The sequence below is a fragment of the Colletotrichum aenigma genome (assembly GCF_013390185.1).
Source record: "Colletotrichum aenigma strain Cg56 chromosome Unknown KSG_Cg56_contig07, whole genome shotgun sequence".
In the NCBI taxonomy this organism is placed as follows: domain Eukaryota; kingdom Fungi; phylum Ascomycota; class Sordariomycetes; order Glomerellales; family Glomerellaceae; genus Colletotrichum; species Colletotrichum aenigma.
Genome location: NW_023500913.1, coordinates 3,370,791 through 3,395,669, shown reverse-complemented (window position 1 = coordinate 3,395,669; position 24,879 = coordinate 3,370,791). Strand labels below are relative to the sequence as shown.

General features: G+C 52.9%; 10 protein-coding genes across 10 annotated transcripts; 7 read left to right on the top strand and 3 right to left on the bottom strand.

Moving 5' to 3' along the window:
• Positions 1-37: 37 nt before the first annotated feature.
• Positions 38-298, top strand: CGCA056_v011181 (uncharacterized protein; the record flags this gene model as incomplete). The annotated part of the gene is made up of 1 exon (XM_037326428.1): positions 38-298. The coding sequence occupies one exon, from the start codon at positions 38-40 to the stop codon at positions 296-298; it is 261 nt and encodes an 86-aa protein (XP_037175519.1).
• A 249-nt stretch (positions 299-547) lies between these two features.
• CGCA056_v011180 (Rhamnogalacturonan acetylesterase) lies at positions 548-1,451 on the bottom strand (the record flags this gene model as incomplete). Its single annotated transcript, XM_037326427.1, has 4 exons — positions 548-1,004; positions 1,057-1,135; positions 1,189-1,357; positions 1,413-1,451. The coding sequence occupies 4 exons, from the start codon at positions 1,449-1,451 to the stop codon at positions 548-550; spliced, it is 744 nt and encodes a 247-aa protein (XP_037175518.1).
• A 2,721-nt stretch (positions 1,452-4,172) lies between these two features.
• CGCA056_v011179 (Uncharacterized protein) lies at positions 4,173-6,282 on the top strand (the record flags this gene model as incomplete). The annotated part of the gene is made up of 3 exons (XM_037326426.1): positions 4,173-4,795; positions 4,846-5,091; positions 5,142-6,282. The coding sequence occupies 3 exons, from the start codon at positions 4,173-4,175 to the stop codon at positions 6,280-6,282; spliced, it is 2,010 nt and encodes a 669-aa protein (XP_037175882.1).
• Positions 6,283-7,339: 1,057 nt separating this feature from the next.
• MTP4 (Metal tolerance protein 4) lies at positions 7,340-8,749 on the top strand (the record flags this gene model as incomplete). The annotated part of the gene is made up of 4 exons (XM_037326425.1): positions 7,340-8,075; positions 8,137-8,391; positions 8,452-8,666; positions 8,723-8,749. The coding sequence occupies 4 exons, from the start codon at positions 7,340-7,342 to the stop codon at positions 8,747-8,749; spliced, it is 1,233 nt and encodes a 410-aa protein (XP_037175630.1).
• A 902-nt stretch (positions 8,750-9,651) lies between these two features.
• On the top strand, positions 9,652-9,918 carry CGCA056_v011177 (uncharacterized protein; the record flags this gene model as incomplete). Its single annotated transcript, XM_037326424.1, has 1 exon — positions 9,652-9,918. One exon carries the CDS (start codon positions 9,652-9,654, stop codon positions 9,916-9,918), a length of 267 nt encoding a protein of 88 aa, XP_037175211.1.
• Positions 9,919-10,960: 1,042 nt separating this feature from the next.
• On the top strand, positions 10,961-13,064 carry fsdR-0 (Fusaridione A cluster transcription factor fsdR; the record flags this gene model as incomplete). The annotated part of the gene is made up of 3 exons (XM_037326423.1): positions 10,961-11,147; positions 11,309-12,476; positions 12,545-13,064. 3 exons carry the CDS (start codon positions 10,961-10,963, stop codon positions 13,062-13,064), a joined length of 1,875 nt encoding a protein of 624 aa, XP_037175212.1.
• A 27-nt stretch (positions 13,065-13,091) lies between these two features.
• Positions 13,092-14,770, bottom strand: smtB-0 (Succinyl-CoA--L-malate CoA-transferase beta subunit; the record flags this gene model as incomplete). The annotated part of the gene is made up of 2 exons (XM_037326422.1): positions 13,092-13,519; positions 13,573-14,770. 2 exons carry the CDS (start codon positions 14,768-14,770, stop codon positions 13,092-13,094), a joined length of 1,626 nt encoding a protein of 541 aa, XP_037175209.1.
• Positions 14,771-15,567: 797 nt separating this feature from the next.
• Positions 15,568-17,784, top strand: CGCA056_v011174 (uncharacterized protein; the record flags this gene model as incomplete). Its single annotated transcript, XM_037326421.1, has 8 exons — positions 15,568-15,646; positions 15,700-15,774; positions 15,828-16,006; positions 16,057-16,697; positions 16,747-16,950; positions 17,000-17,139; positions 17,202-17,662; positions 17,719-17,784. The coding sequence occupies 8 exons, from the start codon at positions 15,568-15,570 to the stop codon at positions 17,782-17,784; spliced, it is 1,845 nt and encodes a 614-aa protein (XP_037175210.1).
• A 493-nt stretch (positions 17,785-18,277) lies between these two features.
• CGCA056_v011173 (AB hydrolase superfamily protein) lies at positions 18,278-19,445 on the top strand (the record flags this gene model as incomplete). Its single annotated transcript, XM_037326420.1, has 3 exons — positions 18,278-18,324; positions 18,414-18,429; positions 18,477-19,445. 3 exons carry the CDS (start codon positions 18,278-18,280, stop codon positions 19,443-19,445), a joined length of 1,032 nt encoding a protein of 343 aa, XP_037175624.1.
• Positions 19,446-19,598: 153 nt separating this feature from the next.
• On the bottom strand, positions 19,599-21,159 carry CGCA056_v011172 (uncharacterized protein; the record flags this gene model as incomplete). The annotated part of the gene is made up of 4 exons (XM_037326419.1): positions 19,599-20,032; positions 20,091-20,155; positions 20,217-20,704; positions 21,040-21,159. The coding sequence occupies 4 exons, from the start codon at positions 21,157-21,159 to the stop codon at positions 19,599-19,601; spliced, it is 1,107 nt and encodes a 368-aa protein (XP_037175625.1).
• Positions 21,160-24,879: the final 3,720 nt, after the last annotated feature.

The window sequence follows — 24,879 nt, the reverse complement described above, 5'->3', positions numbered from 1 at the left end:
GCAGCTAAGTCACCCCCCCCCATCCAGAATCATCAACATGTGCAACTACGTTCTCTACGTTACTCAGTGCCGCCAATGCGGCAACACCATCTCTCAGTCACAATCCGACTACGTGTACTGCCCTTCCTACAAAAACGGCATCTCCTGCATGGTCATCGAGCGCGACCGCCGCACTACCCTGGTCTGCTGCTCTTCTTGCCAGCGCGCCTACTCCTTCGCTCCCTCTACTGACTTTTTGGGCGTCGACGAATGCTATTCGATTGCCTATATGGAGAACCATCACCCTTCCGATGACTAGATGACTGCAAGATTGTTGATAGAATGTGAGTTTCACGCTTCCTCGGGCGCATGACTTCTGGCCCGAAACACTACTTCCACCTCGAGATTAAGTAGCATGCCCTGAATTGAGAGTCCCGCTGAGCTTTTAGCAACATCATTGATCTTATGCATATCGTAATGATCTCATCTAATTGATCTTTTCCAGACAAGCGTGACTTGTATGTCTCTACTCATTCCAGCCTGCGTCTGATCCCCAAGCTCGCACAGCCTAGATAGGCAACGTCGCATTCACAGGCAGACAAGCCCCCAACTCGGGACCTTCGATTCTCGACGTGGCGTTGACAACATACTGCTGCAGCGATGACGTCCCACACTTCAACCCTAACACGAAAGCCTGCGAGAACGTGTCCGCCAACTTCGGGGCCATGTGCGTGTTATCCATCGGGTACCCAGCTACCGCTGCCTCGGGGCCCTGGAGCTTCAGGGCTTGGACGCAGTAGTCCGCGTGCGGGACGTAGTAGATGCCGGCCGCGGGGCCGCCCAGCGATTCGACGACGTACCACGAGTACCACGAGTAGATCCGGGGCGTCCATGTGAAGTTGCCGGTCTGGTAGGGGTTCGTGGGCGTCGAGGTGGAGATGACGACCTTTGCGCCGAGGGAGAGGAAGATGGAGGAGGCGTTACGGAGGTAGGTCGTGTACGTCTGGACGATCTCGGTTGCGTTGCTGAATGGGATGTTAGACGCGATGTGTCTTTGACGGAGGGGGGATTGCTTACTTGAAGATGGCAGTGCATGTTTCGTTGCCGATGCCGGGGCAGTCGACGCGGCTCTTCACGTCTGTGGCTGGGTCGCCCGCTTGTGGAATCTTCGTCAGACACGCTCAAATCTTGTACGGAATCAATACCTACGCCCATCATTGTGTCCAAACTCAATCACGACCCAGTCACCCGCCTTGACCTCGTCGATGATTCTTTGGAAACGGCCCTCTCTCGTGAATGTTCGGGCGCTTCGGCCGGCATACGCAGAGTTGTTGACTCGGATCTTGGAAGAGTCTAGCGAGTAACGCAGATATTGGCCCTATTCAGTTACATTAGTATCATACACACGGTCCAGGGTCTAAAGCTTCACTTACCCATCCCTCCGTGCCATTGTGGCCGCCATCTGGCGCCATGGTGCTGTCGCCCGCAAGCCAGACGGTGTGCTTGACCTCGTCGTCACATTGCGCCGAGACACTCAACGCACAGCTCGCTACGAGCAGCAGTGAAGTCAAAGAGAACCTCATTTTCGATGATTAATCGGGACTCCGACGACTGTGCTGGGCAACACGATAGCGACAGACTGGGTGCAAGGAAACATCTTCCAGCCAAGAACACGAGAACCTGCTCTCTTTTTATTGCCGTCGCCCCGTCCGACCATGTCATGACACCGGATCTCGGCAATTAGGCACATCTGGAGGTGGCATCGTATCCCCCGCAGCGGTCTCTGCGGAGATGGCTTCTGCCCCTGGCAGGTTCCCCGCGTAGCACCCTGACCACGGCCGTTGTCCCACGAGGGTTCATCTCTGAGGCGGGACCGCTAACTGTATGTATGATAGCTCTCCGGCTGACGGTGAGCGAATGTTTGGGGTAATTGCTTTCATTCGTGGACGGCGGTGGGTATGCGTCGGCGGAATGAGGCCCGAAAAGCTGCGGTTTAAGCTTTCGGCCGATCACCGACCGAACGAACCCGGGCGGATGGATACCCCACGGGGGATTTGGCAATGAAGGGGTCCGTCTGATCCGGGGAGGGAATGATCATGTGCTTATTGGAACTCTGATGTGGGCGCGCGCGATTCGAATGGCTCCCTTTCCATCGGTCAAGCTTTGGGAATTGAGGTTTGCGGCAACGACTCGCTGCGGTGTTGTCGATGCTTTCTGCCGTGTTGATACTGTATGAGGCGCGAACGATGAATGCGACGACGAGCTAGGCAATTCGGTGACCTTTTAGAACCATCCCAGCTCAGAGAGCGATCGAAGTGTTTTGTGCAGAAATAATGCGCTGTTTTCAACATTTCGCTACTGACAGGGCTCGGCGCCCAGAATCGTAAGCTGCTACCGGTAATTCATCCGTTCGTTTTCTCCAGCATCGCAAGCACGTCTTCTTTGGTGGGTGATGGAGTCAGCACGCTCCGCGATGTGGAAAACATTCGGTGCATCTGATTGTCTGACGTCCAAATGGCAGACACCTGCCAGGCGTGGCCTCGGATGTAGAGAGAGTTCTTGACAGCTTGTGACATCGACTGATGTTTGTTAACTGAAATGACGGGCATACGCGTTTCCATGAGGCTGATTCTCGCATTCTTGTCGCATTCTTATGCGGACCATGAAGCAGTCCCGGAGCAGATGCGCGGCACGGATTTTCTCCATTCAAAAAGCATTGAGTTTGAAATTATAGGCATAAAGTTTCAACCCACAGGCTTGGCAGGTAAGCGGTTGCTCTTGTTGGTGAGCTCGTCGACCTTCGCTGACGAAACCTCCAACAGTGGATGATCGCCCTACATTGCAGCGATGAGGAGTGAACCAGACTGCCGGATCCACCACGCAGATACCACCCCAGACGAACACTCTCGATGCCTGCTATTATTACCATGACGTGTTGATAACTACCGTGGAGAGAGTGTTCCCCAATGAAGCAATGAGCTCGTGCTCGGACACAGACGCGTCCTCCAATGGGGGGAGCACATTGACTTTCCCGGCATTGAAACGCGAAACCGCCTGAATGCGGGGGGTCCTAGAGCTCGCATACGGATAGCGGCGTTGGGAACCGGGAGTGCGAGCCGGCCGCGGGTCACCGAACACGAGCTGAAGAAGCCGGAGGGACGCTGGAACGCGACGGGCTGACATTTCGGGAGCTCTTACACGTGGTTTGAGTTACAGTTCCACGCTTGAGTCAGCCCCGGTCGTCTCACTCGGAGGATTCTTGGAGGATGATTTTATCTGACAGGAAGTCCGGAACTCTTCAGGTTAGTAGCACCATGAGATTGCAAGTTTGCTGAAGGAATGCCAGAGCACTATCCCACAACATGCTAGAATGCCACTCCATCCCAAAATCGTGTAGATACTCCTCTAAGCGACTTGTTCAGTACCATGAAAGACAACAATGCGATGAGACATCCAATGGGTGCTGGTCTGTCATGAAACCTTCAAAGCACAAGGCATTGAGTGACACATACGTGATGTGATGCATGCAGCTGCTCAAGCTGAAAACCCAGGCGCGAGAAATGCCTCGGGAGATTGGCAGTGCACATGCTGTGAGCTGTGTCCGTGTCAGAAGCTTTTTGCCTGGTTTGTGCTGCAGTCTGCAGAAGCACAAGATCTGGGCCCATGCAGGTCCAGATTGCCGAGCTGCTGTGGGCTAAGCTAAGGGTCGCCCAAGCTAATGGAGGGGAACAGGGACGGGCCGGGGTCGCATAGATGCCATGTTCCAAGGTTAGAAACATTGGATCCATGAACACTTACCTGAGGTGCTCCTTGTGCTTAATTTGTGAGAAACAAATAAAAAGTGAAAGCCCCCCAGACCAGCTCCTCCTGTGAGAACCCAAAAAGAAAAAAGGAAAAAAAGGATTTAACCGCAGCTAGTCAGGTGACGTCACAGCGCCTGGCCCACAGTTTTCCCGGAGCACCGAAGCACTGAAGCAGCTGCGCAGCGAACACGATCGCATCGCGGGGACTTTCCCAAACCGAAACACCTCGCTACCTCAACATTCACTTCCTGCAGCAATACGTTTCCGCATTATTAGGGGCGACACCAACATCTACATCTACGAAGCAAAGCAACCATACAGGAGCACCAGACTCTTCCAAGCTTAGACTGAGGACACAGATGGCCGCTGCGTCATCGTGAGAAAGCAGCCATGGCCTCCTCTTCACCCCTTACTGCCGAGCAGACGAGCGCTCTCTTCAACATCCTCACCCACTTCGAGACCTACCGCGAAGTCGAGCAGTTCAAGCAGCCAGAGACGATTGACAACTATGGCTACCCCTTCGCTGCAGTCAGCCCCAAGGCCAGCGAACCCGACGAGGCCGTCGTCTACGCCTCGAAATCCTCAGCGCCGCTCCTCCAATCCCTGTTCACCAGGTTCATCCTGCCCCTGCCGGGAGTCTCCTCCATCGTGCCCGAGTTCTGGCGCGTCCGCGTCCAGGGCCTGATCAAGAAATTCGCCGAAGCCGATCTCTCCGAGAGCTACGAGAAGGGCGCCCTGGGCACTAGAAAGACCCTGGCCACCGCCTCGTCCACCGTCATCGAGACCGTCGCGCGGGGCCAGATCGGCGGCGGACCCGTCAGCGACCCCGCGACAAGACCGAAGGAGTATGATTTGCAGAATGCGGGGGATCTGATGCGCGCGTGGGACGATGCGATGCATGGCCTCGTCTACGAGAACCTTTGCGACGAGCTGCTGGACTACCTTGCCGAGACCGAGGAGTTTGATACACATTCTCCCATGACGAGGGCAGCATGCGACTACATTCTTTTGCAGTACGTCCTCAATTCTCAGCAGTGTTGGGTTTGGAGCTGACACGCAGTAGCCTTGCGACGCTTTGTCACCAGGTCTTGATCGTTTCGCCCGAGGGGCAGTACCTCGTCAAGCTGATGGATAATCTTCACAAGATGGTGCCCTACGGCATGGTTCGCCAAACACTGCGAATCGGCAATGCGGCGACCATGATTGCGGGCATGATGAAGATCTTCCTGGCGAAGCTGAGTGTGGGCGGCGTCTCGAACTGGATCGGTATTACCTCCAACGCTGCTGACGGGCAGAATCTTATGCAAAGGTAGGGCAAGGTTTCTGACCGATGAAGCCTGTGATGCTGACAGACAATAGGATGATCTCTGTGATCCTCGGATGGGACTGCGCCGAGTTTAGAAAGACGATTGACACGATATCCAAGGCCAAGGATGGCCCGAGCAAGGGCGCCCTCGCTGCCATCAAGACACACTGCCAGTCACCCAAGAGCGAGCGCGACACTGTCAGGGCAAGGAGCTTGCGGGAATCCAAGTCTGTTGTTGCCGTCATTCTCGAGACCACCGACCCCAAGCTGCTAGAAGACGTCAGCGACGCCGAACACAAGCAGTGCCTCGAGTACTATGCGGCACAGCTCGCTATCCGCGACCGGGAAGAAATCATCAACGTGTTGTGCAAGCAGAGCCCGGATCTGTTGACGCAGGCAGTCCGCGACGCCGTCGCCGGCATGGACCCTATCATTCGCGCTGTGCACAACAAAGTGGATTTGTCGGATCACGTCAAGGACTACCAGTCATTCCTTGATCAGCTCATCGCTACGAGCAAGCCGAAGAAGGCCAAGTCGAAAGATGAGGCTGACGCACCCTTACCGACGGTGGAAGACTATGTTCAGCTTCTCAAGAACAACAGGCAGCTTCTTTACAAGTGGTTGCACGCTGTCAGCAAGAATTGCCCCGAGGTGATGGATCAGTTCAGAAAATGGGCCAAGGATTCTCTTGCGGCCTTCCACAAGAAGAAGAACGGCGACAGCATCGAGGAGAGGTTGGGTGGCATCTTCCACCAGGTGCCCGAAGAGAAGAAGGCAGCCCTGCTGCCGATCATCGACGCTCACGCCGACTACCTCAAAGAACTCAACAACATCTCTCGCTCACGAATGCAAACAATACTGGACGGCAACTCTTCGAGCATGTCGGGGCCCGGTGTGTACCTCGTCAGATGGCACTCGCTGCTGGATGAAACCCTCATCACACCTGCCACACCGAGCGGATCCATCAGACATGGCAAAGATGTTCAAGGAGCAGTGACACACGGCAAGCGGACGTCCATATCTAGCGACACAGACGAGGTCATCGAAAAAGTGCGGTCTCTGACGCTGTCCTCGTTGCCGCAAGCTCCAGACGTAAGGCCCGTGATCAAGGCCATGGCCCGGCCGTTCAAGCAGATGATTATCGAACGGGCGACATCTAGCCCCAATGGCAATGGGCAAGTGGAGCTTCAATAGATTCAGCTCTCATTACTACGGGGCCATGGACGAGTTTCTGCAAACCGCAGACGGGAACGTGGGGTGCGTTCCAGGCACGCGACTGTACATGATGCATGAAGATACGGTCTTCTCTCTCCTTTTACATGGCTGGCGTCTGCGGGGATTGGATTTGGTCTGGACTGGACGGCAGGCGGGATACTTGCTGTAGATCCAGATAGAGACCAGTACGGCAACACTGACACGAGAGCAAGTTTAGCTCATGTGCTGTGATCAATAAATCGAGACTTTCTCTAACTTCCTTGGCGACGCGTCTGTTGCATGCGGCTACTGCAAGCCGTGGGCATGGAAGGAAGCTCACCCCGGTTCAATGCGGGGGAGCTTGCAAACGACGTGTTCGCCGTTGGTAGACGCTGCGCCTAGGCGATGAGGACAGGGTACGTCATGACGGCGATCTTGGCTCACCGGCTGCCTCACGCCAACGGTGCTGACGGCGGCAAACTCAAATTACACAACGCCTGAACGACTGAAAAACCACCCACGCAAGTGACACAAGGCCTTTTTGCAAAATCTCGTCGTGGCCTTCCAGGCGACCTCTCCACCTCCAAGTCGCGCCCACGTGCCCTCTTTGGCGGGAACCCCACGGCACTTTGCAGCCGACCAAATCTCAGCTTAATCTCATCGCCCCTCCAGATGTGCAAGTCGGTGTCCTAAAGAGGGCAAACGCGGGCGGTATTCTGCCTGGTCCAAACCGAATTTGGGAGCTGGTGCATTCAACGCGAAGTTGAGAGAGCGAGGAGAGGGAGGGATTTTTACGCGAGTGGCTGGGGTCTCGAGCTGCCATTCTCGCTTAAATATCCCTCAGGCACCCGGCACCTCGTCAAATCCTGCCACTGCATCCCCCCGTCCCCGACTGGACTTGCCCATCCTCTCTCTTCCTCCCGGGTCGACTTTCCCACCTTAACTCATCCTCTTGTTCCTTTGATATCCTCAACCATCACCACCTACTTCAACATCACCAAACTCACTTGATCCTCACTTTCTCTCCCTAATTCATTCCCTGGAGGACACCTCAATAATGTCTACAATGACAAAAACAGCCCCGAGCACGGGCATAGACCTAACCTCACTCAACGCCGCCAGCGCCGACCCCGAATCCCGCTCCTTCTCCTCCTCCGAGCTCAACGACCCTTACAACTTGGGCACGCACATCAAGTCCGAAACGGACATCGGCCTTCTCAGCACCCGCCCGGCCTCCAACTCGGCCCGCAGGCGCATCCACCACAACTTCACCCGCGGCGGCGCCAAGGAGGCCAAGCTGCAGGACTTCTACCGCACGCAGAACACAAAGATCCGCGCCCTGCTCAAGTCCGTTGACGAGCACGAGCGCGAGGCCAAGGAGACGCAGGGCGACAACAATGTCAAGTATCAGATCGCCGTCAAGGGCAGTCTGGCCGCGAATGTCGTGCTGTCCGCCCTGCAGCTGTACGCGGCCATCTCGTCCGGCTCGCTGTCGCTGTTTACTACGATGGCCGACTCTGTGTTCGACCCGCTGTCTGGGATTATGCTCATGCTCTCGCACCGCGCGGTGAAGAAGGTTGATACGCAGAAGTACCCGTCTGGGCGGGCGCGCATCTCGACGGCGGGGAATATTGTGTTTTCGTTTATTATGTTTAGTGTGAGTTTGGTGCTGATTGTGATGTCTGCGAGGGATCTGGCGGCGGGATCGGACTCGGAGACGAATGAGTTTAATTTGACGAGTGTGACTGCTGTGGCGATTGCGTTTGGGACCAAGTTTTGTCTCTTTCTTTACTGTGAGTCCAGGCTTCTTTACACTCTATCTAAGTTAGGGGGATGAATGCTGACGGAGCGCAGGCTGGTCCATCAAGCACATCTACTCCCAGGTCAAGATCCTCTGGCGCGACCACCGCAACGACCTTTTCATCAACGGCTTCGGCATCTTCACCTTCTCCGCCGGCAGCAAGATCAAGTGGTGGATCGACCCGATGGGCGCCATCATCCTCTCGTTCCTGATCGCCGGACTCTGGTTGCGGACTGCTTATGAGGAGTTCCAGCTGCTGATTGGCGTATCTGCGGAGCCTGAGTTCCTGCAGCTCATCACGTACATCGGTAGGTCATTCAGCGACTTTTGTTTGTCAAGTATGTGCGGTGTTTGCTAATCCTGGCCAGCGATGACACACTCCCCCGACGTCAAGCAGATTGACACGGTCCGCGCGTACCACAGCGGCCCGCGCTACATTGTCGAGATCGACATCGTCATGGACCGCCACGAAAAGTTGGAGATCGCGCACGATGTGGCTGAGGCGCTGCAGATCAAGATTGAGAAGCTTCCTGGTGTCGAGAGGGCGTATGTCCACATTGACTACGAGACTAGTCACAAGCCGGTGAGTGCCTTTTATCAAACGTTTTGCGGAGAATGTCCCTGCTAACCCTGATCCAGGAGCATGACTTGAAGAAGAATCTGTGAGGTCACGATGTAGGACGAATTGTGGTCTACAATGGGTGTTTGGCCGTTCTCAATCTCATGGACTCGGGGTACGCAAATAATGTAAAGGCAAGCGGCTCGACTCTCGCATTTGGTGCTTAGGGACAAGCATATGGCAGGGGCTGGGAAAGGCATGGACTTGCATCATCATAAAAGGTTATCGGATAGATTGCCAAGATTGGTAATAGGACTTGAGAAGCAGAATTTGCTGTAATTACAAGTTGAAAATTCAATTGGAATGTGACGCCTTTGTTGTTGCTTGATTTGCGGAACACTATCTTGGCTCGACGCCTGGAGTCTTTGTAGTTGTGACAGGTATATGTTGTTTGCACAGGGAGAGACCACACTGCTGCAAGATCAAGGTCACAGACTGCCACGTTCTTTGTGTTCATCCATCCCAATATGCCACAATGAAGACCATGACTGTCCATGCTGGCCTCTCACCTGATGTATGTACTGTAAATGAAGCTCTATCTCAGGAGGTTCTACTTCTTGGAAGGTGCGGCCTGCGGTCCTGCACCTTCCCGAACAATATCAACCCAGCAGGTCAACCAAGTTGAATCTGTTTATTCTCAACTGTATCGCCTCTCCACAAGCCCTTTCTTAAAAGACCTCCAGTTGAAAAGTTCTCTTCCTTGACTTTCTCGCCTTCGCCCACACTTTCACAACCACCACGCCTTTATGAAAGCCAAATCACTTCACGTCACAACACAACAACAATCCCTTCACAAACCCTTTATCTCACAACCCATCAAGATGAAGTTCTCCAGTAAGTCCCCTTCCTCGCGCCACTCCATCAAAAACAAAAGAAAGTTCACATCTAACCAAACTTCACAACAGCCCTCCTCACCACCGGTCTCGCCGCCACCACCAACGCCTTCGTCATGTCCACCGAGCACAAGGCCGCCCCCAACCCCGAGCTCAGCCAGCTCGACAAGCGCGGCTGCTACATCCAGTGCCCCCTCGGCAACTGGTACTGCGAGAAGTCGCCCTACAACTACGTCTGCACCAACGACGGCCGCTTCCGGAAGGACAAGTACGACCAGAGCTGCGAGAACGCCTGCTGGTGCACTTGCGACTTCACTGCCCCCGGCATTGAAAAGAAGGATGGTGGTGCTACTGCTGCTGCTACCGAGGAGGCCACTGCCTAAGCGGAATTGGGAATGAATTTTCAGTGAGACATGGATGCTACTCAAGGTCTTTGAAGAAGGGTGGATGATGCTTGTGAAAGGACATGGGCTTGGGTGATGAGGCTTTTGGGAAGGTGGAGGCTGGGATGGAAAGAGTTGCAGCTTCACTTTTGGCCACATCACTAAGGCAGACGCCAAAAATATATGAGACAAATTGAGTCGTCAAAGTTTCAGGTGAAATTCAGTACTACGGTAGTGTGAGTGAGTGAGTACCTGGCAGCTCCAGGCGTGGCAGTTCCAGGTGAAAGAACCTAGGCAGCAAGTGTAATGGAAGGCCGCCCTTGCCTCGAAGTATGATTCGTCTCGATTGGGCACCTGCTGCCAACCTCAGGTGGCAGCCTACATGATTCTGCCTCTTCTCCTTTGCTCTTAACCGACGAGAAGAACAAAATGGCCCAGCGGTCAGGTCAGCGCAATCGCAGCGCCCTGGTGAGCCATTATCTGATCGTTGGGGTTAAAGGGTTCAAGTGGATTCTTTTGCCATGTCAACCCTTTTCTATTCTATCTTTTTTTGGTCGCTTGCCAAATATTCCTTAGAGATAATGTGCCTTGGAAATATGACAGGGTTGGGAACTTTTGAGGCTCATCGCGAAATTGTTCCATGGGCCCTTTCATACCTTGAGTTGTCGTCGAGAACAATTTAGAGGCGCTTCTGCCGGCCAATGGCGGAGCGGGGCGCTAGCGCTCTGTTAACCCCACTAAGAGCGCCAGAAGAACAGCTGACTAAGGTTGTGGCAGCAGTCATTAGGGGGGCTCGCGTCCTCTGATGCAAACCTACAACCAGAAGCCATCCCTTCCCTTTCCTCAAAACATGTCGGACACAGTATCGTCGGGGGATAGGAGGCGACGATTCGCCAAGGCAAGTCCACTAATACTTGCAGAATAATACGCATTTACTGACAGATCGACCAGGCATGCGATCTCTGTCGCGCCAAGAAAGCGAAATGTGATGGTACCAGGCCCGTCTGCAGCAGGTGTCTGGGTCTGCAGGCACCCTGCAACTATGCCGATGTCAGCAAGCCTGCACGACGACAACGACTCCGCCAACAAGCTCGCCAACCCGCTGCCCCGGGCGTTTCCCCAGGGACGCCGCAGCGCGGCACTGGTGCAGAGAGGAATGAGACCGGAAAACGTGCTCAGCAGCAAACGCGGAGATTTTCGGCCGAAGGGAGCTCAAGTTCGCGGCCACCGTTTGTGGGTAGTGCGTCTCCATCCGAGGCAACACCCTCTGAGGATCCATCGAAAGCAGGCCGAGACTCGTTGATGGGGGCAGGGCGAGACTTACGATATTTCGGTATGGCCGTCTTGCATCTCTTTCCGGAGCTTCCAACCGCATACTAACACGGCTCAGGATCCTCATCAGCGATCTCATTGCTTCGAGCTCAACCCGTCCCAGTCGAACTTCCCAGTGCCCGCGAAAAGACGGCGCGGCCAGATTCGGAAGCAGGGCCCTGGTCTCTGTGGACTCACCCCAAATTACAGGGCGTCTTTGAGAGAAAGCTACACTGTCCCCTACCACCATGGACCGAGGCTCTGTCATTGGTGAATGCCTTTTTCGAGCAAGACCACATGGCGCTGCCTATCTTCCACCCACCTGCGTTCATCGCTCTTCTGGGACAACAGTACTCTGAAGAGTCGGAAAAAAGGCCAGCTTGGTGGACTGCATTCAACGCCGTTCTCGCAATTTCCCACCGCAGACGTGTTGAAGAAGGTGCTTCAACGGACAAGGAGCTCATGTGGAGTTATGCGGCAAACGCCCTGGATACTGTCCTCGACATTCTCCTGAGAGCCACGCAACTCATGTCGGTCCAGGCTCTTTTGACTCTTGCCTGGTTCTTCCTGGGAACCCCTAATCCGCAACCCAGCTTCATGCTGGTGGCAAATGCCATCCGTCTGGCACACTCCATCGGACTACACAGGAAGAACTGCGGCACCTCCCTGAGTCCGCTGGAAAGGGCGACAAGAATCAACGTCTTCTGGCTGGCGTTTTCCCTGGATAGAGAGCTGAGCCTCCGCACAGGCAGACCTCCCGCGCAAGACTTTGGCGACTTTGACGTGGACCTGCCTGATCTTCAATTGCAGCCTGACTTTACCAACAGCAGCTCCATGCCTGCATCATCGAAGGTCTTCTCCGCCGGGACCCGGCTCGCGGTCATCCAGGCGAAGTTATACTCAGAGATATACCTGAGCGAAGGCCTTGAGCCAGTCGACATCAAGAGGAAAACCACAGATCTGCATCGAGACTTGGAGGAATGGCGTTTATCATTTGCTCTCTGCCTAAACTTGCAAAGATACCCGGAGCTAACGAAGCAAGCTTCAGTTCTACGTCTTAATTACACATACTACCACACAGTCATCCTGGTTCATCGAGCTCAAAGCGACATGGAATGGAGGAGGTCCAGCAATCCCGAAGGTCCTCGCACGCCCTCTTCTAAGTCCATCGAACGCTCACTTGAGGCCGCAAGGTCAATATTGAAAATCGCCTCCTTCGTCCCAGGGACTTGGAAAAGTTTCTTATGGTGCGTCAATGACGAATGCTTCTTTCAAAATTTAGACGCATCACAGCACTGACATTTGTGGACTCCAGGGACGTTATCCCAATCAATGTGACAGCCATCATCGTTCTGTCTCTCCACCTCCGGCGTCGACCAGGCGCCTCAACTGCAATAGACGACCTGGACCTCATTTGTGAAGGCGTCAGACGTCTCATGTCTCTTGAACACGAGGAAACGGAGTCGTACCTGAGACCTGTTACGACAGCTTGCCTGGGCGTCTACAATGCTGCTATTAAAGCTGTGAGATTGCATGTAAATGGGCCAGCAGAGAATCTCGATATTGAACCGGAACGATCCGTAACAGTCCTCAACGGCACTGAGGCTGACTCTGAGCGCCGCACAACTAGCCTCAGAAACTCTTGCCAAACAACGCCGCGGAGAGCCACTTCCCCCTTCAGATTTGAGCCGGAACCCGACTTGGTCACAAATGCGCAGCCCCCTGTCCTCGATACCAACTTCATATCATGGGATCAAACAATGACAGACAGAGAAATCGTGCCTTGGGAATTTGAATATCTTTTAGGCGACAACAGCTTTGATTCTCTAGGATGAAATGAAATTCATGAGGGGCTACGAAAATTAAGACACCCATTCAGGCTTTGATCGTCCCCTCCTTCCTGTTGGCACCTCCCATCCGAGTGTGGTTGATGAGAATTTGAATGAGGGTGCTAAAACCTTGATGTCATCATCAAGACCGTACTCTTTTCCGGACATGTCCCAGAAGTACTCAGGGTGTGTGAAGAGATCGGGACGGATCTTCTGCCACGATGCGTGCGTCTTCCCAACAAGCACGCTCATATCATCGGAATGGCGTGGTAGGAAATCAGGGTCGCGGGCGCGTAGCTCCCGCTGTTGGTCCTCGGAATATAATCCAAGCTGATAACACCAGATGTTGTACTGGGTCAGGCTGATGTCAATGTCAAAGGTGACGTCCTCCTTCGTGCGCCCCAGCAAGGCTTGAACAGCAGCCGTGGCACCGACCAGTCCAGTTTGGTAGTCGGAGTTGGCTTGAAGAAGGTCAGAACATCCAACATCATGGAGTTGCAAGAGATATACTTACGAAGCAATGGCACGACAGCCTCATCGAGTCCGAGGAACTTGCCCTGCAGATACGAGAGGCCTACCAGGCAATCACTGATTTGTTGCCACCCAGATCGATGGGCAAGCGGGCCCTTGAAGCCGTAGCAGTTCTCCCGCATGTAGATGAGACTGGGACTGAGCTTGCGCAGAGTGGTGCTGTCAAACCCCAGCTTCTTCAACACCCCAGGGCGGTACCCGTCTACAAGAATGTCCGCGCCCTTCACAAGCTCCGCAAACGCGCTTCTTCCCTCGTCCGTCTTGAGATCCAGGTTGGTGTCCCTCTTCCCGGTCTGGAGATCCACCATTGTCGGTGCGTACTCGGGCAGCTTGTCGCAGGAGACCCGAAGGACATCGGCTCCAAGTAGGCTGAGAAGCTTTGAGACCGCGGGGCCTGCGATGACGCGTGAGAAGTCGATGATTCTGATACCGGCAAGAGGCTTGAACCCAGATTGATCCTTTGCCTGGGGCCATCCTTTCCGCGGTGCCGGGATCTTGGTGGCACTCCACAATGGCTCTTTTGACAGGATCTTGCCATGCTCGCTTCCAAAGAACTCGTCGGGCGTGTAGCAAATTACACCAGCTTGCTTGTACTGCTCATTGGCAGTCTGTTCGATGTCTTTAGAATCCCACTGGGCAACCTTGTCGGTATAGATTTTGATCGCCTCTTGGGGACTGACGTCGACATCGCTTACACCCATCATCTTCATCGTCGGCTCGGCGTTCATGGACCCGTGCAGGTGATACCACCGCCCGTCCTTCGTCTGGTACACGTTGGTCGCATACCGCCTGATGGGATCAGACATTCGGTGCAGATCCATCTTGGAAAGCTCCTTCATCATCTGGGGATGCTGCACGAACGACTTTCCGCCGACTCTGGGGAGCAAGACGGACTCCAGGAACAAAGTCGCGGCGTCGGTGTTCACCTGGACTTCCTGGAGCTCGATGCCGTACCTCTCCGCGGCGGCGACGTTGGCTGCTGTGGCCAGGAGGGCTGTGAGGGAGGCGCATGACTCCGTGATCTTCAACGGGGTAAGGACGAATGGTTTGTCGTCGTCTGCGACGAATTTGACTTTCTTGGCGGCATCTTTGAAAGACGGTGGGAGGTTGAGGCCAGGGTCGGCAAGTAAGACGTCGTTCAGGATGCGAGTTGCCTCGCCGGAGATGGTGTAAGGTGACATGGTGGTTATTGCTGACCAAAGTTGGACTTTGATAAGTCCGAGAGTCCGCATAACGTTTTAATCTCTGGATGCACGCCATTTTAATGAAGAAGATTCACACCGATACTTGCGGTCATGATACGGAAATCGTTCACTAGTCCGAGTCAGAAGACCCGTACGGTCCACACTGTTTCATGGATGCCAAAACTCCGGTGGTGGGCAACTTCGACTTACATCCCTCGGCCGAATGCAACCGTTGTCTGACGGGTCTTGGCATCGGGCTCGACGTTGGTACTGTTTGCTTGGCGTAAGCACGCTGTTTTTGGTTTATCTTCAAAGCCAATATCCACTTCTTTCCAACAACATTCTCATTAATCCAAGGTCATCAACATCAACTCTTCAGTTTTGTTTGACAGCGCTCCGCTTGTACGAGCCGAGGCATCGTTAAACGCCTGGGCCACTCATTATGGGGTCGGAGTTCTGGCACCGGAGTTTTATGGCGCCGGAGTTCTGGCATTGGAGCTTGGGCGCCGGAGTTTAGGGACTAGTTGAGGTCCAGCCCACTCCATGACGTACCAAAAGCAACCCCGACGACAACCACGTAGTGCAGCCGCATACTTCGGACTTGTTTAGCCGACAACATTGATTGGAGGCGAGTCAGAGAAGTCCGTGTCAGTCCTGATCCTGGTGCTTCGCTGTATTTCTTTAAACTCATCACCGCCTCAATTCGGCATCGATTTGATAGCCGGAAGGAATAAGAGCGCATTTCGTACATCTTTCATTCAATACCACCCCGAAAAAAGATCCCGTGGCTCAATATGGTTTCAAACGATGAATGGAGAAGTGGCTCTAGGGGCATCAGGCCTGTTCGGATAGCGAATTGCTCTGGCTACCATGGTAGGGTCTTGTCAGCTACGTGGCCTGGCCGACTGTGCTAACAAGTCTTACAGGCGACCCGCCAAGAGAAATGTACAAACAGGCAACTCTCGGAGATGTCGATTTCATCACCGGGGATTACTTGGCAGGTATTTACGGCGCATTCTTCGCAAGAGCTTGTAATATGCTGATGAGATCCCAGAGGTGAACATGGCCAACAATGCCGAGGCTTATGCACAAGGAAAGCACAACGGCTATGAGGAGACTGCCTGGGAAGGCTTACTTCAAGCTATTGACGTTGTTGCGGATAAACGCATCAAAGTTGCAATCAATGGAGGGGCCCTAAATCCCGGAGGCCTTGCCTCGAAAGTGGCCGATTTGGTGTGTAACTCTAAGTCCATAAACTCGGTTGACAACTGACCCCGATTAAGGTGCGTGAAAGAGGCTACGACCTGAAAGTCGCCTATGTTTCTGGGGATAATGTCCTACCGAAATTGGGAAAACATATGCCTCAGCAAAAAGAGGAAGCGCTGGCTCATCTTGATTCTGCCAACCAGCATGTCACCTTGACTTCCGAGTCGTTCATGTTCACCAAGAAAGACAGAGAGCCAAGAGAAATCGTCTCAGCCAATGCCTATCTCGGCGCCCATGCCATTTATGAGGCCCTGCAGAAGGGCGCTGACATAGTCATATGCGGCCGGGCTTCGGATGCGAGCCCCGTCATCGCTTGCGCGTGGTACTGGTGGTCTTGGAACAGCACGAGCTACGACAAACTAGCGGGGGCTCTCGTCGCCGGGCACTTGATCGAGTGCTCGGCATATGTCACTGGTGGGAACTTCTCCGGGTTTGAAAATTTCGACCTTGATCACTTCGTCAATCCGGGTTTTCCGATTGCAGAGATTTCACAAGACGGAACATGTATCATTACGAAGCATGCTGGTACAGGTGGTATGGTAACTGTTGATACCTGCAGAAGCCAGCTTTTGTACGAGCTCCAAGGCAATGCCTACCTCAACAGCGATGTCAAGGCATACTTGGACGGCGTTGTGATGGAGCAGATTGAGGACAATAGGTAAGCTATCAGCCCTGCAACTGTGAACGAGTTGCTAAGCCGCTTGCAGGATTCGTGTTTCTGGGGTTCGTGGTGCTCCACCACCTGATACCACAAAGCTTGCCGTCTTTTACAAGGGTGGCTATGAGCTCCAGGCTCTGTTCAATGCTACAGGTCATTCTTACGAAAGGAAGGCTGCCCTCTTTGAAAAGCAGATCAGAGCCCTGATCGGAGATGACATCTTGAAGGATTTTGACGTCTTGGAGTTTCAACGGTGTGATTCCACGGATTAACTTGATTCTTTTCTTTCTAACAGAATTCAGGATTGGTGTCCCTGCAAGCAACCCGGTAAATCAGAACAGCAACACGATTTACATCCGCGTTTTTGCCCAGTCAACCAAGCCGGACGCTCTCAACGCGATCAACCACGCAGTGCGTGACATTTCATTGCGGCACTATTCCGGTTAGTGTTGCAGCTCTTATACCATAGAATCATTGGACAGTATTGCTGAATGAGAATGATAGGTTTTCACGCCTCCTTGGACTCGCGCGCCTTAGCTCCACGTCCTTATCTTGCATATTATCCCGCACTGTGGCGTCAGCACGATCTCGAGGAGCGTTTCCATTTCGTGAATTCGGACGGCACAACAACAGCCTTCGACACGACACCACCGCCCAAGTTTGAGGATCTTGGTGACCGTGAATCATATGACACCAAAACACCTGTTCAGATCCAAGGCGACCTGAAAACCGTTCGTCTTGGTCAAGTTGCCTATGGGCGCTCCGGGGACAAGGGAGCCAATCTGAATTTCGGATTGTACGTTCAAACACAGGCCCAATGGGACTGGCTGCGATCGTACATGTCTCGCGCCAAGGTGCAAGAGATGATGGGGGACGATTGGCAGACAGACTTCTCCATTGAGCGGGTTGAGTTCCCCGGCATTTTCGCCGTGCATTTTGTTGTGTATGGTATCCTCGGGCGTGGTGTCAGTAGCTCTAAGCGACTGGATGGTTTCGGGAAGGGATTCATTGACTACTTCAGGGACAAGGAGGTGGAAGTCCCGGTCTCGATCTTGGACACACCGATCAGTGGCTTTCAACCAAGTAGACTCTAGTTCTATTGTTTCGGCAATGGTGATATTTGTCAATAGGAAAATCTAAAGTTCAGAAATCATCACAAATTCAGAATGCATGAATCACAATTTCATCCATGAACCATCGGTTCATCCAATGTCTATAACCGACTGCTTAGCTAGCACTCAGCATTGAACGGAGTTGGGAGAGTTTACGGGAATTTCCTGGTCCCCGACACCCCGAAACCAATCCAAGAACGGCAATAGTACCGGAATTCCTTACACACCATCCTTACACACCATGTTACCCCTAAAACCGGAAAATCGTCATTCAAGCGGCCAGCTGTGGGATATTGCGGGGTAGAAAACACTATATTTATATATTTCCATACTGATCTTGAGCTTCCAAGTCTCGTGAAGCTACGATATTATTGGTTAGCCTGAGTCTGCCGAGTTAGGTCTCATTACTATCAACGCCAAACCTACCAACAGGTTTAACTCCATAAGACCTTGTTTTAAATCACAAATATGGAATATGACACGAGAGAGAAGATTGAGCCGTTGGGAACCATTGAGTATGTGATCAACAGCGTTCAGAATTCAGTTCTGAATACTAAATCTGCCAAGCACTTCAGTCTTGAGTCAGGAGCTAACGTTCAGACAGTCCCGAGATTGATGCGGTTGGTCAAGAGTCTAGAAGCTTTTGTCATCCTACTAATTTGACCAGTTCATCAAAGCCCACCCAATGCCTTCGTTTGGCGGGACCCAGGATGTGATGCGAGAGATGATGGAGGCGGCAAAGACAGCACGCCAAGACTCGGACGTCGAGTACTCCATCAAAATTCCCATGAGGGATGGCTACCAGTCGGAGACGCGCATTCATAAGCCCCCCTCTCCAGATGGGAATCACCCGGTTCTCGTTTTCGTCTACGGGGGTGGCTTCATCATGGGAGACTGCACTCAACTGAGCCCCTACGCGCGCATTGCTGCAAAGCTGTTCAACGCTGTCGTCGTCAACATATCGTATCGCCTGGCGCCAGCCCACAAGTTCCCGACCGCACCCAACGATGTCTGGGACAGCCTCAAGTGGATTGCGGCAAATGCGCATACCTTCGGCGGTGACCCATCTGTGGGCTTCATCCTGGGAGGAGCATCTGCTGGCGGTAATCTGGCCGCAGTCACAGCTCAAAAGTCCCTCAATGAAGGGCTCAGCCCGCCCCTCACAGGAGTTTGGCTCTCAATCCCCTACATACTAGAGGAAGAAATTGTACCTGCTAAGTACAAGGATATTTGGTTCTCGAGGGAGCAGAACGCGGCAGGGCCGGTTATTGACAAGGCTAGTATGGAGTTCATGGGACTTGCCTACTCCGCAGATATGAAATCGCCTGACCTCTCACCTTTCAATGCCAAGGATCCTCACAAAGGCATGCCTCCTGTCTACTTACAGGTCTGCGGTACAGACCCGTTGAGAGATGACGGTCTGGTTTATGAGAGAGTTTTGAGAGATCATGGGGTCAAGACTAGGTTGGACGTTTATCCCGGAGCTCCTCATGGTCATATCATGTTTCCTTGCAAGCTGTCCACCAAGTGTCATTTTGATACTTTTAACGGCTTAGCTTGGCTCCTGGGGAAGGAGACTCCTGACGAGGAAGTAATCACGCAAGAACTTGCCGTGAACCCCATTATGTCAGTCTAGATACGTTTCCACATAAGCCAGCAACCAAACCTTGCAAATTGAATTATGCATGTAAATATTACTTCTGTAGGTAATCATTAAAGCCTCATCGAAACCTGCGACTCGTCATCATCGTTTGATTGATTTTGTGAGTCCATCAATGAAGTTCGAAGATCATGTCTCCTTCCGACTTGCCCCTTGCAGTGTGCTGTCCGTTCCTATTGATATGTCGTTCTTTTCTGTGATTCCGTCTTTTCGACTTCCGTTTTGGCTTTCGATATCGAAGCATTTCTCTCTCATAATTTCGTCATATAGTGGCTCAAACTCCCTGATCTCGGGGAGAATAGTATTTCTCCGGGTTTCGTCCGCCTCTAGTTCTTTTAAAATTTGGTCTGGCGGCTTCGATGTGTCGGTTGCGACTGACAAGTCGACGACTCTGGTGTGGTATGTGTTCAGCACGACATCGTTCGAATTCTCATTGTTGCTCTTTTCGTATCCAAGAGTTGATGCCTTTTCCCTGAAGAAAACTCGCAGGACTGGTATTGAACTAGCAACAATAGCGGTTGCTGTCTCGACGGCTGTCCAAATCGTAACGTCCATACCGTTGACTGAAAAGTAGTCAATGACGGAGACTAAAAGCCCACTAGTCGCAGGTGTGAAACGTACAGAAAAAGTCCCCTTGTTCGAGTTGGACAAGATAGACGCCTTTTGTGATGGCGCAGACACCAGACCTGTTGAAGACTTTGTCAGCTTCCAGATTCAATGATTTAGCCAGCACAAGAATGGACTTACAGCCACCCAAGACTCATAGCCACACAAATACCGAGCTTCTCATGCTTGCGCATGCGCATTCCCCAAATGAGCTTCCAGGGAACCAAAGCCAACAAGAAGTCCATGGCAGCACACCATGCCGCGTTAAAAATCCCGTAGTTGAGGGTAATTGATTCGTCCCAACAAGTACCCTCCATCTGCCGGTTGAAGTTCTTCTGTACGGGCGTACATTTGAGCCATGTGAGAGTTGCACTTGGCAACATCACAAGTGTCAGAGTGACCACGGCAAACCACACGAAGCCCCTAAACCATCCACTTGTGAGGCGTAGTAACGTTACACCGAATCCAACTTTGCTGCCAGTCGAGGCAAAACATGATATCGAGGCGCCGATGGAGGTGTACATTGCTATCGTGAGGAGATTCGTCTGGGGACTGACATCGTAGAAGTGGCGGCCGAAACCGAGATTAATCCCCAATTGGGTGATGATGGACTCGACGAGGAGACATGTCTACAAATCAGGTTAGCTTAAGGTCCTTTAACCCGACTGGTGCGTCGGTAACTTTACCCATGAGAATATCAGGATCCAATCATCCCACCACAGCTTCTGATGACGACTCAACTTTGCGTATATACGCAAAGCTAGAAAGGCGCCGCAAAAGAAGCAAAGAAACCACGTTATTCCTCCGATCAGTGGCCCCCGCGTCTCGATCTGAGCCATCGCTATCGCATCGAGTGACACCTTTCAGCCCCGGCGCCAACGCGAGTCGACTGCGGGCGTCAAGTCGTGAAATGAGTGAGGTAGCCAAGATGGCTCTAGGAAAAAGTAGGAAACATCTGACGCACAGAGGCAGCGACATCCTCCCAGATATCGAAAGAGGTTGACCTAGGTCGTCCTGGACACAGTATGATATCCCCGAGAGCCGGTGCCACCGCCTGGAACTCGCGCGCTTCATTAAGGTTCATCTTGCGGCGCACGGCTACGGGAAGGAAGCGGGTTGTTTGTGCCCGGTGAGGCGGGTGAGCGGGAAGTGCGGTCTTGGGTGCCGAGAAAGACACTCGATGGCAAGGAGCCGGGGAGGCCGCTGTCGGGATATTTCATCCAGAGAGGACGCATGTCGGCGATAGAACTCGACTTGGCCACTTCCACGGAAGTCCAGACCATGAGGCAAGGTGTCATGCCTCGGGAAGTAGCCGATGGTGGGAAGAGGTTATCTGATGAATGAACTCTATTATGAGCTGATTGACTGTGTTGGTTGAAAAGACAGCCTTCTTCACCTGATGCCTTTGAGGAATCAGCAAGGATGTGTTGGCTAGGTGAGTCAGTTCTTCGGAGTTTAGATCATCAAAATGCCCTTGGCCTATGAAACACTGAAATGGACGAAGCGTCCCAGGTAGCCTAGAGCCATTCAATGTTTCTTGTTTATCCCTTTACTGCCAAGACATCTCGTCCAGGAGGCTCTTTGAAATGATAACATGCAGACATTCTACATGATGTGCATGGCTTTCATTTGGGTTCTCCGACTAACTTTCAACGGTTTCTCGATGCAACGCTGGGCAGACTGGACAGTAGTTGGTAGCCACTGATTTTGTTCTAGGTGTATTCGAGATGGCTGCCGGGCATCAAGCGTCGGAACTAAAACTGGGCTCAGACACCGAGTCTGCGTCACAATCTGCGAGAGACTTCCTATGATCAGACGTTGGAGCGAATGCTCTTGTTCCGCTCTCGCTTCGGTTTGTTGCATGGTTTCATGTAGCTTCTAGCCTGGGGCTGACGCTGAAGTTTAAATCCAAGACGCAGCCCTATGCCAATCGAAGCCGACCACCCCTCGTTGGGTAATGAGATGGCGAGATCAGGCGGACATTATTGCTCCGCATAAGGCCTCAGACTGTGGTGAGACCCCACTGAATCTGGATGCTCACGAACTTGAAATAGCCAAGACGGAGCTTGTGGTATCTTTTTGGCATGTTCCGATGGTCGTGAACGGAACAACATCGATGAGTAAGAGCCGTAGAGTCGGCATTGGCACTGAAAACCGCGCCCAAGGTCGGGACCAACACATAACAAAGTTTATCTGATCTTTTGGTCTTTGAAATTGAAGCAGCCAGTGACCCAGATTCATCTCCGGGTCAATGTTTTCGTCAGGTTCATGCTCCTTGACGATGTTCCGGCTCGCTCAATGATTTGCCTCAAAGACCTCTTGGGGCGCTGCAGAAGACGTGGCCGCCACCCCTAGCATGTGAAGCATCATCATGTCGACTACGATTGATAAACATTCATAATGTCTTACGTGCTATAGTATCGCGACGTGGCGGGAACGAGACGGTCATTCATATCCCGCGAAGTCCGTCTTCACAGTTCACGTCGACAACTGACCATTAGCCGTTCGCAATGCAAATAGTGGCATTCTGGGGCAGAGTGGGCCTATCTCGGTACGGACCGATAGATGGACCTCTTCTCGGACTGAATAGTGTTGCATTCCATTTGACCCTGGTTTCATGGGCATGGGATTACTGTAACTTCTGCGGTGCTTCTTCATCGACCATGTGCTTTTGATGATCACTTAATTGCCGTCGTGTGAGCAACCAGAAATAATATGAGGTGGGTTCATCTCAGCTCCTGTACTAGTTCTGGCAGCTGAGGAACAGAACTCAGCTGAATCGAAGAGCTGTCAAGGTCAAAATAACGACGCAAATGGAAATGGAAAACTTATCCGCCGATCAAGTGGAACGGCGAACACCGAAATATAAGCGGAAGTCAATTATCTGGCCCAGCCTGCGGTACTAGAGCTGGAAAGTTTCGCTTCGAATGGTGTCGGCTTGTGGGGGTCTGATGCACCGTGGTGTCTGGCAGGGGCCAGAAGGCGCAATTGTCGGTCGACAGACAGCGTGATCGGGCGCATGTCGCAAGAGCAGATGTGGCTTCATTGTGTGGTTGTGAAGGCTGCGCTGCTGTCGGCCTTGACTGAGCGTTGTTGGTTTCATTGCAGTGGCAACGCAGGGGGTCCGTCTGGCCGGCCTCTGTCACGTCTGGCAGCGGCAAAGCTCTTGGCATCATTTTGGGGGCATTGTAGTGATCATGTATTTGCAGTGCTCACTGAGCGGAGATGGGGACAAAATAGATGGCGGGAAATGGGACTTTTGCTTGCGCTACTAATCCGAGCTACGGATACGTGCAGACGCGACCACGACTCAGGACTCCAGCACCGGATTCCCAAGCGTGATCTGCTAACTGCCTTCAAATCTACAACTTGCCTTCATCCACCTCAACAGTCAGATCGTGCCGTGAGAACACCAAGCTTCCTATGATTCAACAGGCTGCAGGAACGCATCGTTACGCATGTCTTCATGGAATGGGGAAAGCATGGGTTTATGCGGGGCAGAGGCACAGGAACATGCGCCCGCCCGTCTCTCATGTGATGAGCCAAGGTTCGCAATCCGCCCGATGAATATGGAGAGGCAGCAATTTAGAGCCGCCGCCGAGCTACCAAAGTCCATCCATAAGCGCAGTGCGACGAACAATTGATCACAGATTTTGAGATGAAGAGGGCGGAGTTCCTCTGGAGTCAACGCTTCTTGCCGCCCTGCCATCAGCAAGAGTTCAGCCCAAGACAGCGAACGGACCAGCGGTGCTTTCCTGCCTGAAAGTCTGTAGCCCTACTTTTCCGCTCTTCAACGGGTCCTTTCCCCCTTGAACACGCTCTTTCAGCGCTGCATTCCGTCACGGCTACGCCACCGTGAACCGTGCTGAACATGGAGCCCCCTCAAACGAGCCCAAATTGGTACTGCGTATCCAGGCCCTAGTCTTCAACGATAAGACAGGCCAATTGGATGCGTCCGCTGAGAGCAGACTGAGATTTCGGTTGCGCATCTCACTTTTTCTGGCGCAGGCTGTGCCCTTGAAGTGCCATCCCGCGGCACCCGTTGCGACTCATGCTAAGGTCCAACACGTGCCTCTTCAGTCTCAAGATGGGAGGAAAAAGGCCACCAACGACCATGCCATGCAGCACAGTCAGTGAAGCTTCTCCGCATTGTTCGATTTGGAGAACATGTTACAGGACGCGCGGCGCGCCAACGTTCTTTGGGAGAGAATCTTTCTTCTATCCTATATTACCTTCGCGCCCTACGACGCCTCATGGCGGTGTTGAATATTACTGGCCATGTTCTCTGCCAGAGTTACCGACAAGTCATCCTCATTTGCCCTGATAGTGGGCGAAAAGGACTTGCCGAGTGCTTCGGCAGCCCACAGGAGAAGGTTTGCTTAAACGGAGACAACCATAGCTTTTCGCTCCACTTGGCGGCGCTTTTTCAAAGGTCTCTCAGGGATCATGCGAACTGACGCACTGCGACCCTAATCAATCTGTTAACAGAGAGGATCCGCGTCGCAATGGAAGGTTCCTTGATGTCCTGCAAAACAGCCGCTGTCTACCCCTGACAAGCGCATCTTCACCCCCCACCGTCGCGAGTTATTCTTAACAATTCTCTCGCTGGCCCTTGCAGAACCATCGCCCTGCCAGAGCTTGATTCCCTGCCAGTCCCCGGTTTTACATGCCACCTCAAGTGCCCGTACGAACCGTGAAGCCGGGGTCTCTTTTACATGCTGATCCCCCCGCCGCGACTCGTAGGTTGTCGCCAAGCGGTCTGTCCTTTTCCTTTCTGTGCCAGCGACTCGACTTGGATCGATTC